Source organism: Arachis duranensis, chromosome 8, assembly GCF_000817695.3.
Source record: "Arachis duranensis cultivar V14167 chromosome 8, aradu.V14167.gnm2.J7QH, whole genome shotgun sequence".
NCBI classification, from domain to species: domain Eukaryota; kingdom Viridiplantae; phylum Streptophyta; class Magnoliopsida; order Fabales; family Fabaceae; genus Arachis; species Arachis duranensis.
Genome location: NC_029779.3, coordinates 46405190 through 46419827, shown reverse-complemented (window position 1 = coordinate 46419827; position 14638 = coordinate 46405190). Strand labels below are relative to the sequence as shown.

Here is a 14638-nt window from a genome sequence, read left to right as displayed (position 1 = left end):
ATGGTATTTTTGTATATTTTGAATCTTTATTTATAAACCCTTTTCTAAAAGCATAATTATCAAAACTTGTTTCCCATTTATATTGAGATTGGTTATCTTTAGATGTTCCAGCTTTATTTTTTACTTGTATTGGAATTGCTGGTTCTTCGTCACTTGAATAATCTAGGATGTGTTCTTCATTTTCTATATTTTTAGAATTTACTAATTCTTCTTCTATTTGAAATCCTTGTTCCATAATATTATTTTCTTGAGCCATTTTTAATTGTTTAAAAAGTATTGTAACTTCTTCTAATTTTTCTTCAATATTCATAATTTTAGTGGTGGTTTTACTTTTAGATCTGTTATGTTGATTATATTTTGAAATTTTTCTTCTTTGGGATTCTCTTTTTCTTTATTTCTTTGAAATTTTATGGATACTAATATTTCTTCAAGCATATCTACTGTAGAATTTAATTGTGGGTTAAAAGTATGATAAAGATGTGGGGAATCATTTCCATGATAACATTTCTTAGAAATTCCGTGTGAAAAATAAGTTTTTTCAGGTTTTTGAAGTCCTTCAATAAAACTTATAGTAAAATAAAGATTTTGAGAAAAATCATTTTGTATTGATTTTAAGAATTCGGTGTCATTACAGTTAACATTAGTTAAAATCATTAATTTTTGGTCTATTAATTTTGATAACTTGATTATTTCTTCTCTTAAATCTTCTAATTTACTTTTTTCCATTAGGTGACGCTTTTCTTTGTGAAGAGTTACGGTTTAAAGTGTGGCTTTAGAAAGTATGGTGTAGACAAATCTTTAAATCTGTACCAACTTTGATCTGTATACTAAAATTCTCCTTTTCTAAAATGTTTGATCAATATGATTTATATGCTGATTATTTAAGTTCTTCAAAAAATAACCTAACAAGACAAATATATTTTGAAATAATTATGAATGAACTTTATATGAAAAATATAGCTGATTTAGAAAAAAACATATATTATTTAATGTGACAGTTTAAGAAGCAACATTTTTATTAAAATTTAGTTATTATTTAATTATAAAAAATATATAATTTTATATTATTAAAAATATTAATAATAATTAATTGATAACTACAAATTTGAACCAAGTTTAGCGGTTTCAAAAAACAGCCGCTCTCTGCTGTTTAGCGGCGATTCCCGTGACAGATTGGAGAGAAGCCGCTCATCCATCACCGTCTCTGCACCTCCCGAAAGTTTCTACGCTCTGCTAGCTCCTCTGCTTCTTCTGCTCCCTCTGCTCTGCCAGATCAGCGTAGCGCTGTGCGCGGTTCGAATCTGCAGTAGCAACACGAGCATTCTCCACCACGCCCGCCGCATGTTCTTCTTCTCCTTCTTCCTTTATTTCTTTATTTGTATTGTGCTTTATTTTTCTTCTTTTTTTCTGCTACGTTTTCACCTGTTTACAAGAGGAGAAGTGCCCCTCACCCATAACAAAGGGGTTCTTCTGTCCTTCTGCTTTGCACCTTCACTTCTGGTTTTCTCTTCATGGTTTTTTTTTTGTTCTATTTTTTGCTCACTCTGCTCTTAGGTTTTTCTACTAATTAAATTGATTATTTTGATTTATCCAAGAAGAAGAGAAAGCTCAATAGAGAATCCTTTTAGTATATTCCATTCAATATCAGAATATCTAAACCAAGTTGTAAATTGCAGTGAGAATAATTTTTACAAATATTTCTATAAATTTGTCATAATCAAGTGATAATACCCTTTGAGTTTGGAAATGGGAGCTTAGAAGATAGGTCATGAATCTTGGTTGATATTGAGACTATTAAGCCTACTCATGTTTTTAATGTTGATGATTTTACCAGTGCATTTAATTTGAAGTGGTTTGAGGCTAACAAAACAGAATCTATTGGTGTTGATGTTGTTGGTGTGCTAACATTGGCAAATGCTTGCAAGGACCATAGCCTCCCCATGTGAATTATGCCTTTAGTGGCAATTTTAAACATACACCAAATTCTAATGTTTCTTTCTACTCTAAAACCCAAGTCAAGGCGAGTTCCAAAAAGTATACAATCTTGGTTAGATGATTAGATGTCCGATGTATTTGGTGCATCATAACTTGATTAATTTTTATAAGCAGTATATATTGCGAGTGAATTTGTCTTTGACCCTTTTAAAATTTTGTGTTAGGTTGAAGAGCTTCTAAAGGATTATGATTTATGAAAATGTATGAACCCTCTAAATTCAATTTCCAATATCCTCTGAACTTAGCAATTCACACACAACTTCATCACTAAGATGACAAGATCAGATAAAGTGTCTAAAGTATCATTATATTTTGTAAGTTATTTTATGGTCATTGTATTGTTTTTTTATTTATTATTATTTTTATGTTGACTCATATTATGCTTGTAATTGTAAATAGGTTCCATACATCCCAACTAAAAATCTGATATATTTGTATTTGCTTGAATATTCATCCAACAGGCCTATCAAAACAAAGAGGGTCACTAGAGTTGAGTTGAACAAGAGACTCCGGCACAAAGAACAACAGAAAAAAGAAGCTGAAGCTAAGAAGTTGGAGGAATTGTCGAAAGAAATTGACAGGTAGTATGATCATTTTTTATGTTTCCAAACACAACAAAGCGTGGTATTTGAGCTGTGTTGATTCTTCTGGTTACAGCATACCTGAAATTATGAAGGAAATCAAGCAAGAAGATGAGGAAAAGCAGAAGAAACACTCAGGCGCGAAGATGCTAAACAAGAGAGGTTAAAGGCACAGCCACCACGCTTAGGAAAGCACAAGTAAGTAGTCTTTTCTATTTATCTTAATTTGCTATCAAAATCTTAGTTATTCGAATGAGAGAACATGCTAAGGGTACTTCACTGCTTTTGACCTAACACATATTATTCCATACACATAATTCTTTGTGAGTGTATATTTATCACAATTTGTTAATAAGTTTGAGCCTGCTCCCGTTCAAGTTCTCCTAATCGACGAAATAAATGGATCCATCCAGAAGCTTAAGTAAGCTTGTAAAAATTCTCTTGCTTACTTTTTGTTATCCGTTTTCTGTTTTTTTTTTTAAAACATCCAAGTAACTTTTCAATTTCTATGACATATATGTAGGGTTGTTGTACCCTTATAAAGGATCGATATAAAAGTTTAGAGAAGAGAGGTTTGGTTGTTCCAACATCCAAAACATCCAAGAGGAAGTAGTTTACTGCTCTAACATTATATGAAACATGTCATCATCAAATCATTTTTGCATATAGTTCATACATCTATATTTTAACCGTTTGATATGACACATTTAAAATTTGTATGACATTGTGTTTGTGTTATGGCTTTGGTAGGAAGTAGAGTCCTCTTGATTGTTGGTTCCATTACCAAGCATTGACGCCATGGATGAAAGACCAATACAATTTTATCTAAATCAAGATTTTGTTTTCTTGTGTTTGTTTCATTTATACTCCTAGCTAGTCACAGTTAATGTGTTTCCATATCAATCTGCAATCCGATATTTTTACATATATTTGTAACCATATTTATAATTTCTCAGAGCTTGAATGAACTTTTTTTTTTGTTTTGCAACAGTGTTCAGTGAGCATTTCACACTCCTTTGTGCAATTTAGAAACAAAGGTAAACAAACTTCTCTTTTTATGGTCGCTCCACTTTAGTGTGTTGAACTTTTTTGTTAAAAAATTCTTTTTTTTTAATATCTGCTTAATTTCATTCTAAGACTAATTTGACATTTTCCATCTTCTCCTTTTCTTTGGCAGATCATTATCAGTATGAAATATCTCCTTAGCCCTCCACTTTTTGCATTCAATCTCAGCTGCTTTAATACGTAGGGAAGACCATTATCAAAATGACAAAATATGCATTTTACTTCTGGCATTTTGTTTCAGAGATATCATTGTCTTGAACTCTTGATTTGTTATTACTTTACTCTTGTGATATTTTAGCCATCTTTAGGTTGCTTTATTTTTGTGTTTGTTTGGATGTAGAAGCAATTGAGCAGCTTTGTAAGACCATCATGTTTTAAATTTAATTGTAAAAATTGTGGAGGTTATAAACCTCTGCAATATATATATTTTTAAAATTTGGTAAATATGATTTTCATGATAAATAAGAACAACAAAAGTGTTATTACAAAAGTAACTTATTCTCATTCATAAAAAAAAGGCAATAATAACATTAATAAAACAAAATTTTGTTACTGGCATCATGTAAATACAGCACACAAGTTAATTGGAGTAATTGTGTAAATACTTAACAAGCTAATTAGTATCAAATATTTTGTCTATAATCTAATTAATATCAAGTTCTTATACTAACTCTCAACTTCAATGACAACCAAATAAAATATGAAAAAGAAGTAATCATTAATAAAAGTATAAAATTAACTAAAAATTTTTATATATCTGTTTATTTAATACATTTGAAGCTAATAATCTTTTAAAAATATACATCTTTTTTACCAAAAGTCCCTTTGGCATAACCATCAAGACTTTTGATAAAATCTAGTTCACCGACCCTTTTGGCATTGCCATCAAGGCCAAAGAACTAAAAAATCAAATATTATTGATAAAAATGTTATGAATCACAATTACATCTATATTGATTTACAAAACTAGCTAACAATTAACTCGAACTAAATATGTGCAACTTAAATAGGGCAATTAGATATGTGCAACCATTTACATTTTCTTCCTCCTTTAAGCAAATCCTCCTCCATCCATTAAAAATCTTCGAATAAGGTACAATTTCTACATTGAAAAACAATTAAAATAGTGTAACTATCATGGATAATAACTTAAAAGAGTGTAAAATAGCCAATTAAATATTTTTTATATTAGTAGAAATTGAATTAAATTAATTAATTGAAAATAAAGAAATGACTTACGATGATCAAATTACATCAAAAATGCTTTTTCTTAACTTTTTTTCTTTAGCCAATTCTTCTTGATGTAAAAAATATTTCTGAGCATGACTGGAAATTTGACTAGAAGTTTTTGTTTTTACATAATATTCTGAAATTCTTTTCCAGTGTAAACCTTCTTTTTGGTATCCTCTAAGAAATAACCTACCAAAATAAGATTTTTGAAATAACTATTAACAAATTTTATACTAAAAATTTGTAAACAAAAACATAAACTATTTAATTAGTAACGATATTTTTAGATATCAAACAAATTTTTTTTTCTTTTTTGGTTTTCAGTCCAACCAGAAACCTTATTATGCCAACCACGGTCAAAACAAAAATAAATTTAGCAATCAACAAAAACTACTTTAGAACTCGCTCAAATTGCTAGTTATTGATATACAAAAACACTTGATATATGAAACCTTTAATTAACAAGAGAGCAGTAAAATCGATTTACAAAAAAGAGGTGCTAGACTTATATATTGTAGACAGCATACAATCATCATCGACAAGTTAGAGATATATTTAAATCAAGAGAAGTGCTCTTATATTTTGATACTAGTTGCTTCATTTTTTTTTTGTAAATACCAATATTCAACTAGATAATAAATAAATAAATAAATAAGAGATAAAAAGAAGTAATATAATAACAAATACCTATGTTCATCTTCGGTCCAATGATATCCTGTCTTTGTTGGTGTTGCCTCCTCTTGTTCAGTTGGCACTACCTCCTCCTCTGCAGCTGGCACGAGCTCCTCCCTGCCATGATAATAAACAAAATATTAAAAAGTTCATTGTTTATTAGGTTTGTTCATAAAATTTATAAGAAAAAAGAAATATAGAATAAGTAAACAGAAATAAAGAGTACGAGAAATAAACCTTGCGAAATAAAAGGGGAATTATTAAACTACTCTTTTACTTTAGTCTATGACAACAATAAAGAAGTTTCGTAATCCACAAATTCAGCTCAATAGAATACATAAATTTAAATACAATTTTAGTCTATTAAACTATTCTTTCACCTTAATCTTTGATAATAATAAAGACGTCTCGTGGCTCACAAATTCAGCCCAACAAAATATATAAATTTAATTCTAATTTATTTTGTGATTTTAAATTAAAAAAATTGTAATTGAATTTATGTATTCTGTTGGGCTGAATTTGTGGGATACAAGACTTTTTTATTGTTGTCATGGATTAAGGTCGAAGAATAGTTTAATAAGAACGAAAATATTGAGAATACCGACCTGTGATGATGATGAGTCGAATAAGGGTGTGATGGTGGTGGTGGTGTTGTTGCATTGATAGGGATGGAGAGAGGGTTGTGTTCCATCATGATGGTCATTGTATTGATGTCGTTCATCAGCTTCTGAAAGCGTTCTTGCAGCTGTGTCGGGGTCCTGCCGGGGAGACGAGCAGCCACGTCCTCCCAGCGGTTCTGGATATCATCCTGAAAACAACTGGTAATAATTGACTCAAATGCTTTATTCTCCTCCCAAGTCCAGACCGGAGGTTGAGGTTGAAGTGGTTGATGACCACCGACATCTGGAATCAGCTCTAACATGTTCCTACTGGTATCCCACTGAGTCTGAGGCTGAGGTGGTGGATAACCACAGGTGTCAGCGAAAAACTCATCCGTCAGCGTCCTTACTATATCCGTCTGAGATTGAGACTGAAGTGGTTGATTACTACACACGTCAATGGCACGTGACTGAGACTGAGACTGAAGTGGTTGAGAACCAGATAATGGGCTTCCCCAATACTGCTCTGTCCTCTTCATAACTTCCGGGAAACACTCATCAATAACTGGCTGAGGTGGTTCATTACCACTCACGTCCATGGCACACGGCTCACCTACATTGTTTTCGTCCCCATTCCAGACGGGCTTAGGCAGAGGCGGACACTCAAACTGAAACTGCGGTGCTTCATCGTCGGCATCAAAGTCTATCATATCGTACGGGTCTCTGATATCCCATGGATTCATCATTGCAGAATCTGATTGCTCTTCACTCCTTCTTCTTCTTCTTCTTCTCTTCTTCGTGTTCTCCTTGTTGTCGTTCCAAGAACGAGGTGGTTGATTATCCAACTGCTCTGTCATATTCCATTTATCTGAGTGCAGGTTGGACTGAGGTTGAGGTTGAAGTGGTTGATGACCACCCACGTCGCCGGCAATCAGCTCTAACATCTTCTCCATATCCCAATCAGGCTGGGGCTGAGGCGGCGGATTACCACCCACATTGTCGTCGTCGACAAAAAGCTCTGCCTCTATCATCCTCAACACATCTGAATTCTCTTGACTCATTCTTGCTTTTAAGTAGTCGCCTTCTTAGTTAGCTTCTTGCTTCGATTCCTTTTCTTCAACACAACATTTATATAAGCTCACTTGTTAGTTAGAGTATGTTAATTAGATTAGATTCTAGTTAAAAATAGAAATGATTTCATTTCAAAAATTTCATATTTAAATTAATTTTAAGGTTTTTTGTTTTCGTGTTATATGTAAATGTAGAAAGTTTTTTTTGGGACTAAATATAGAAAGTTTTAAATACATAAAAAAGATTCTCATGTATAGAACATAGAAAAAAGATTTAAATTTGTTTTCTAAACAATAAAACTAGTGTATTTTTTAAAATTTATTTTATTTGGCAATAATTATTATTAAAAAAGCATTGATCATATTATCCATTAATATAGTGTATAAAATAATTTTTTATTTTAAAATTAAGTCTAATTAATGAGATAAAATTTAAAATAATATTTTTTATTAATATTTAAATTTAAATTTAGAATTAATTAACAACTCACTTTTTTTTTAATTTCAATAACAAAAAATTAATTCGGTGAAAAATATTTAGCATTCAATGATTTTAATCATTTGACTTTTAATTACTAAAAATTGGATTAAAAGTTTTAGTCTGGTTGATTTTTATGATTTTCAACCAAGACGGAACATAAATCAATCGTCATATTTTGAAAACCAAAACTCAAGAGAGGAGAATAATATTTAATGTATAATTAGTCATAAGATAAAATTTATATTATATTATTACGTAAATAATATTTAATATATAATTTTTTTGATAGAGTTAATATACAATTTATGGAGAGTTGATTTATTATAATTTTTTTATAAATTTTGTAGAATATAAAAATAGTAATCTTATTTTTTTATTATTATTTAAAAAATTATTCATAATTTTAAATTATATAATTAACTTAATTAATAATATTTATTATTGCTTTCTAATCGAAATAGTGTATCCTTCTAAAATCATCTGCAATAATTTGCTTTGTAGGATATCTATAGAATGAAAATTTGGGTGAGACTTCAAACTTTTTCTGGCCAAGTAGCCAACAATCTGAACCTCTTTTCCTTCCTTGTACACATGCTTTAATTACAAGTTATCTATTTAGATAAGAAATTAACAAAAAAAAATTAACACGTTTAGCATGGTATAATTAGTTCATCCATTTAAATTTATAGTAGATCTAAACGAACTGGACTAAATGAACCAATTTGTTTAACACTCCTATTTACACAGCTAACTATATCCAAAATTCAAACTATAATTTAACCAACAATATTTCTGAGCCAAAATATTTAGATTTCCGTTTTCAGTTATATAATTATAACGATGTATTTTTTTTCTCTTTCTTCATAAATAGCTTAAGGGAGGAAGGATCAGTAGAAAGGATTCTATGCTGTGAATTAAATCTAGTTGAGACCTTGCTTACTATAATCTTCTGAAAATAATTTGCTCATGCAATCAACATTTTTATCTTTGTTGAAAATAATTACACACCTCCTGCAACATTTTTCCTTTTAAAAAGATATAATGTTCAACTGTTTAAGTAATATGTAGCTATGTAAGTTAAACCATAGTGATATAAAATCTATACACTAGAATTTCAGTCTGGTTGATTTTTTATGACTTTCAACCAAGACTGAACATAAATCAATTGCCATATTTTAAGAACCAAAATTTAAAAGAGGGAGAATAATCAGAGAAGAAATGAGATTTTCATTCCAAAGTTTTAAGCTGCTGCATTAAAGGAATGGAGAACTTGATCTAAAATAATTTGTTTATGTGGCTCAAGAGGACTCTCTGGTTTATCAGAATGAACAATGTTAAGAAGATAGAGTTTCTTTAAATTCGAATTTTGAAGTTTGAAAGTATCAGAAGAAGGAAATGCATACCGCACAGATTAGTGATAGCATTTGAGATGGCCAAAGCAGTACATTCCCTCTCCCAGAACCTGACATGTGAACCAAGCAACAATTTTGCAAACCTTTTTCCTTCATCATTTCAGCATCTGCTCCAATTTGAAAGAAAATAAAGTAATTAAATTAACAAACCTACTAGCAATAATCATATATCATCCTAAATCATCTTCTAATAATTCTTCTGCTTCCTACTAAATAAGGTAAAAGTGAAATACATTTATTATCTTAAAAACAGAACAAACAGTCAAAAAAATTCCTTATTTGAAAATTGAAAGGTAGAAAAATGATTTAGGAGAATAAACTACAACTAAACCGACATAAAAAGGGATTATTAGATTCCAATGAATAATTAAACTGAAAAAAAAAAAATAAATAAAAGTGTTGTCATCATCGTTATACTTTTGAAAATTCAAGCACATCAACCACTTTTATAGTTCTGATATCATTAAACAAGACAGATTTCTAAAATAACGAGAAACTGACCTGACACTTTTGAACCAATACTACTAAATTTTGTGTCATCCAAATGATGTTCTTGATGGAAACTGCAGCTTTCAGAATAGGCCATCCAAGAGGAGTAGCAGGTGGAGATGGAGAAGAAGACCCTTTTGCTGCTTTTGCTTCTTCATTTGATGAACATGAGGAACTTGAATTTGATCCACTGAAACTGCTTTCTCTTGACTCAGCAGTGGAATCAGTTAACGACTCTTTCTTAACCAACCCATCTCTCTTCTTCCGAAATTCTTCACTCTTCTTAGATAAAGCACTCATCTTTAACAGCTAATTACAAATTCTCTTTCACTTCCCACACACAACACAAGCTTATATATATGAAAAGGCAAAAGGGGTAGTCACCACTCACTTCACCAGGTCCCATAAACATAGGTTTGGACATGGAAGGAACAAAGGAAGAGGAGAAATGTGATACTATTATTATAGGGAGGGACCAAGTCTAAGGTTGTTTTGAAACGAAAAAAGACGATGAAATGATGAAGACGTGTGGCCTTTTCCGTAAAGTTTGTGTGTTTTGAGATGCTTCAAAAAAAGGAAGCACATTTCATACAGAGAGTGTTAGAAAGTTCGGAAATTTGATTTCAAGTTTGAAGCTTTGCAATTGGAAGTGGCACCTGCCATGTCCCAACGTCTCTCTCTGGCTTTCTGTCACAAAAAATTTTAGAAGGTTAGATTTAACAGTGTTTGTATAGTTTTCTGGAGCGTTTGAGAATACTCTAGATGGTTCCGGAACGTTCTAGAATGTTCTAGAAGGTTCCGGAATACTCTAGAAGGTTCTAGAAGACTCTGGAAGGTCATAGAGTATTCTAGAAGAGTATAGATGTATATAGAAGTATAAAGAGTGGTATGGAATAATCTAGAAACATTTAAAGAGTTGTGGTAGGATAGATATTTGTAAAGAAGGTTCTGGATGATTAATCTGGACTGTTGATTAGATTTAATCCTAACCATCCATTGAGTAGGTGGATGGCTATAAATAGGGGTGAGAGTTAGAGTTTGGGGGTGTGTGAATCATTTGTAACCCACATTTGAGTAATAAAGTGTTCTTTCCACCAAAGATTCCTTTCTCTTGTGTTCTCTTGTGTTCTTAGCTTTCTTGCTAAGTATTGAGGGTTAGGCTGACTTGGCCTTAGCTCAAGAGGTTGAGTAAGTCCGAGTGCCGGCACGGTAGCGTTGGAGTGTGTCCAAGGCCGTGACAATTTGGTATCAGAGCAAGGTTCAAGAGGGAGCACAAGTCGCTTGTGGGAATGGCTTCTAGTATCGCTATGGAGCATGTTGAGTCTCAAAGGGGAAGGAATGCTATTCCTTCTCAATGGGGTGACAAGAAGATCCGTTCTTCAAGTGAGCCTAAAGGTAAGGACTCTAACTTCTTAGAAGAGAGAGTTTCTGTGTTGGAGAAGGTTCTATCCTCTATGGATGAGCGGTTCCAAAGGATAGAACATGATAAGGAGACCCTCGAGACTCACGTGTTAGGAGAACTAGATGCTTTCAAAGAAAGCATGCTCCAAATCGAAGAGAAACTTGAGAATTCCTTAAAGCTATTTGAGGAAGTTCGAGTTTGATTCGAGGAGGCAAAATCTCGACCAACCATTATAAGGGAGACGACAAAGATTGATCTCCCTAAGCCAAAGGAGTTCAAGGGCGTAAGGGACGCTCGCGAGGTGGAGAACTTCCTATGGAAAATGGAGAGGTACTTCGAAGGCCAAGGGGTGGTCGAAGAAGCAATAAAGGTACGCACTGCAGCTCTCTACCTTTTTGATAATGCTACTTTGTGGTGGAGGAGAAAGTGCGTAGATATGGAAAAGGGTACTTGCAACATAGCCACATGGGAAGATTTCAAAAGGGAATTGAAAAGACAATTCTTCCCTGAGAATGTGGTTTATGAAGCAAGGAAGAAGTTGAGGGAGTTGAAGTACAAGAGTACGATTAGCGACTACGTAAAGGAGTTTACTACTCTCACGCTTCAAATCCCCAACTTAGCATCAGAGGATGCATTGTTCTTCTTCATTGATGGACTCCAACCTTGGGCAAAGCAAGAACTACAAAGAAGGAATGTTAAGGATGTCGATGAGGCCATCGTGGTGGCCGAATCACTCATTGAGTATCATAGGGGAGACTCTAAACCCAAGTCTTCTTCCAAGCCTAGTTCTACTAAAGGTGGGGGAGACAAGGGGAAGAACTTCTCAACCAAGAAGGAAGGAAAATACTCTTCAAAGAAAGAGTATGAAGAAAAGAAGAAGGCTTTCGTGCCCAAAGGAGGATGCTTCGTGTGCAAGGGACCACACCAAATGAAGGATTGTCCCAAGTTAGGGACTTTGGCATCTATCGCTGAGGAATGAGAAGCTCAAACTCAAGTAACTGAGTGTGTTGGATCTATCCAACACATAAATGCTGTGAAGACCAAAGAGGCAAGCACTGCAGAAAAGAAAGGCTTGATGTATGTCAAAGCCTTTATCAATGAAAAACCTGTCATGGCTATGATCGACACTGGTGCTACACACAACTTCATCACGCCTGATGAAGCAAGGAGGCTTGGGTTGAAGATCACCGAAAAGAATGGTTGGTTCAAACCCATGAATACCAAGGGTGAACCCCTTAAGGGAGTAGCAAAAGGGGTTGAGATGACTCTTGGTTCTTGGAAGGGCCTTGTGGATTTCTCAATAGCACCCATGGATGATTTTAAAATAGTCATCGGGCTCGATTTGCAAAGGAAGGCAAATATAATACCTATGCCATACTACGACGTAGTATGCGTCATGGAGAAAGGGTCTCCATGCATGGTCCCTACAGTCTCTAAAGTTGGAGGACCACCGATACTCTCTGCTATGCAACTCAAGAAAGGGTTCAAGAAGGGAGAGATTACATATTTGACTCTACTACAAGAGGAGTTAACATTTGAAAGAGAAGACGTTCCTCTCGAAATCAAGGAAGTCCTTGAAGAAAATAAGGATGTGATGCCTTCCGAGTTGCCAAAACAACTACCACCTAGGAGGAAGGTGGACCACGAGATTGAATTGGAGTTAGGAGCAAAGCCGCCCGCCTCAACACCGTATAGAATGGCACCGCCAGAACTCGAGGAGTTGAAAAAGCAACTCAAGGATTTGCTAGATGCTGGGTTCATCCGTCCATCGAAGGCACCTTATGGCGCACCAGTCTTATTCCAAAAGAAGCATGATGGTTCATTGAGGCTATGCATCGACTATCGAGCACTTAACAAGGTAACCATCAAGAACAAATACCCCATTCTTTTGATAGCCGATTTGTTTGATCAACTTGGTAGAGCCAAGTAGTTCTCAAAGCTAGATTTGAGGTCAGGATATCACCAAGTGAGAATTGCCGATGGTGATGAGCCTAAGACCACGTGTGTCACGAGGTATGGATCGTATGAGTGGTTGGTGATGCCTTTTGGCTTGACCAACGCTCCTGCGACCTTCTGTACCTTGATGAATGAGATCTTTCAACCTTACCTTGATCGGTTTGTAGTGGTCTACTTGGATGACATTGTTGTCTATAACAATACTTTGGAGGAACATGTAGAACACTTACGAACCGTGTTCAAGATCTTGCGAGAGAATAACCTATATGTGAAGAAGGAAAAGTGTTCCTTTGCAAGGGACGAAGTCCACTTCTTGGGACACATCATTAAAGGTGGAACTCTCTGCATGGATCAAGGAAAGGTGAAGGCTATCAAAGAGTGGGAGCCGCCAAACAAGGTATCTGAATTGAGGTCATTCCTTGGGTTGGCTAATTACTATCGGAGGTTTATCAAGGGATACTCCGCTAAGGCTGCACCATTAACTGATCTTCTCAAGAAGAATCACTCTTGGGAATGGTCAAAGGAGTGTCAAAAGGCCTTTGATGAGTTGAAGGCTGCTATCACAGAAGGACCAGTACTAGCACTACTCAACTACTCAAAGGTATTTGAAGTCCACACTGATGCTTCTGACTACGCTATTGGAGGAGTTCTGATGCAAGAAGGACATCATATTGCCTTTGAGAGTCGCAAGTTGAATGATACAGAGAGGCGATACACTGTCCAAGAGAAGGAGATGACCGCGATGGTGCATTGTCTGAGAACTTGGCGTCACTATTTGCTTGGTTCACACTTCATCGTCAAGACAGACAATGTGGCTACAAGCTACTTTCAAACTCAAAAGAAGTTAAGCCCCAAACAAGCTAGGTGGCAAGACTTCTTGGCTGAGTTTGATTTCGAATTCGAATACAAGTCAGGAAAGACTAATGTGGTAGCAGATGCGCTGAGTCGCAAGGCTGAGTTGGCGGCCATTTCTATGGTTGAAGGAGATATTGTGCATACCATCAAGGAATGGTTGCATCACGATCCATTAGCCAAGAAGTTGGTGGAGTTGGCTAGAGAAGGTAAGACCAAAAGATTTTGGTTAGAAAACGATCTTCTCTACACAAAAGGGAGAAGACTATACGTTCTTAAATGGGAAAATCTGAGAAGGAAGTTGGTAAGAGAATGCCACGACACCAAGTGGGCTGGACACCAAGGTCAGCGAAGGACCTTAGCACTCATTGAATCTTCTTATTATTGGCCTCAAATGAGAGATGAAGTGGAGAGCTATGTGAAGACTTGTCTTGTGTGCCAACAAGATAAGATTGAAAACAAGACACCAAGTGAGTTGTTGGAACCTCTGCCTCCATCAGAGCGACCGTGGGAAAGTGTCTCTCTAGATTTCATCTCTGCCTTACCGAAGTCCGAGGGGTTTGGATCTATTCTCGTGGTAGTGGATCGATTTTCGAAGTATGCTACCTTTATACCTGCCCCTACTGACTGCACTGCAGAGGAAGCAGCACGACTATTCTTCAAGAATGTGGTGAAGTACTGGGGATTGCCTAAGAGCATCATTAGTGATCGAGATCCACGCTTCACAGGATGACTATGGACAGAGCTGTTCAAACTCCTTGGGTCGGAGCTTCATTTCTCAACAAGCTTCCATCCTCAAACCGATGGGCAGACTGAGAGAGTGAATGCCTTACT

At 34.7% G+C, this 14638-nt stretch overlaps 1 protein-coding gene and 1 long non-coding RNA gene across 7 annotated transcripts; one reads left to right on the top strand and one right to left on the bottom strand.

The window, feature by feature from the left end:
• Nucleotides 1-1169: 1169 nt before the first annotated feature.
• LOC107463337 (uncharacterized) lies at nucleotides 1170-3917 on the top strand. Of its 6 annotated transcripts, none has more exons than XR_002366982.2 (5): nucleotides 1170-1343; nucleotides 2160-2309; nucleotides 2457-2576; nucleotides 2653-3613; nucleotides 3754-3917. It is a non-coding gene; the product is annotated as an uncharacterized LOC107463337 (long non-coding RNA). The 6 variants fall into 6 exon arrangements; XR_002366981.2 differs by having other exon boundaries at nucleotides 1170-2309; nucleotides 2653-2774; nucleotides 3327-3613; XR_008002010.1 differs by having other exon boundaries at nucleotides 1170-2309; nucleotides 2653-2997; nucleotides 3100-3613.
• A 705-nt stretch (nucleotides 3918-4622) lies between these two features.
• LOC127741291 (uncharacterized) lies at nucleotides 4623-10266 on the bottom strand. Its single transcript, XM_052253479.1, has 5 exons — nucleotides 9607-10266; nucleotides 9097-9212; nucleotides 6149-7256; nucleotides 5559-5660; nucleotides 4623-4743 (listed from the first exon to the last, which is right to left on the bottom strand). Exons 3-5 carry the CDS (start codon nucleotides 7201-7203, stop codon nucleotides 4716-4718), a joined length of 1185 nt encoding a protein of 394 aa, XP_052109439.1. The 5' UTR covers nucleotides 7204-7256; nucleotides 9097-9212; nucleotides 9607-10266; the 3' UTR covers nucleotides 4623-4715.
• Nucleotides 10267-14638: the final 4372 nt, after the last annotated feature.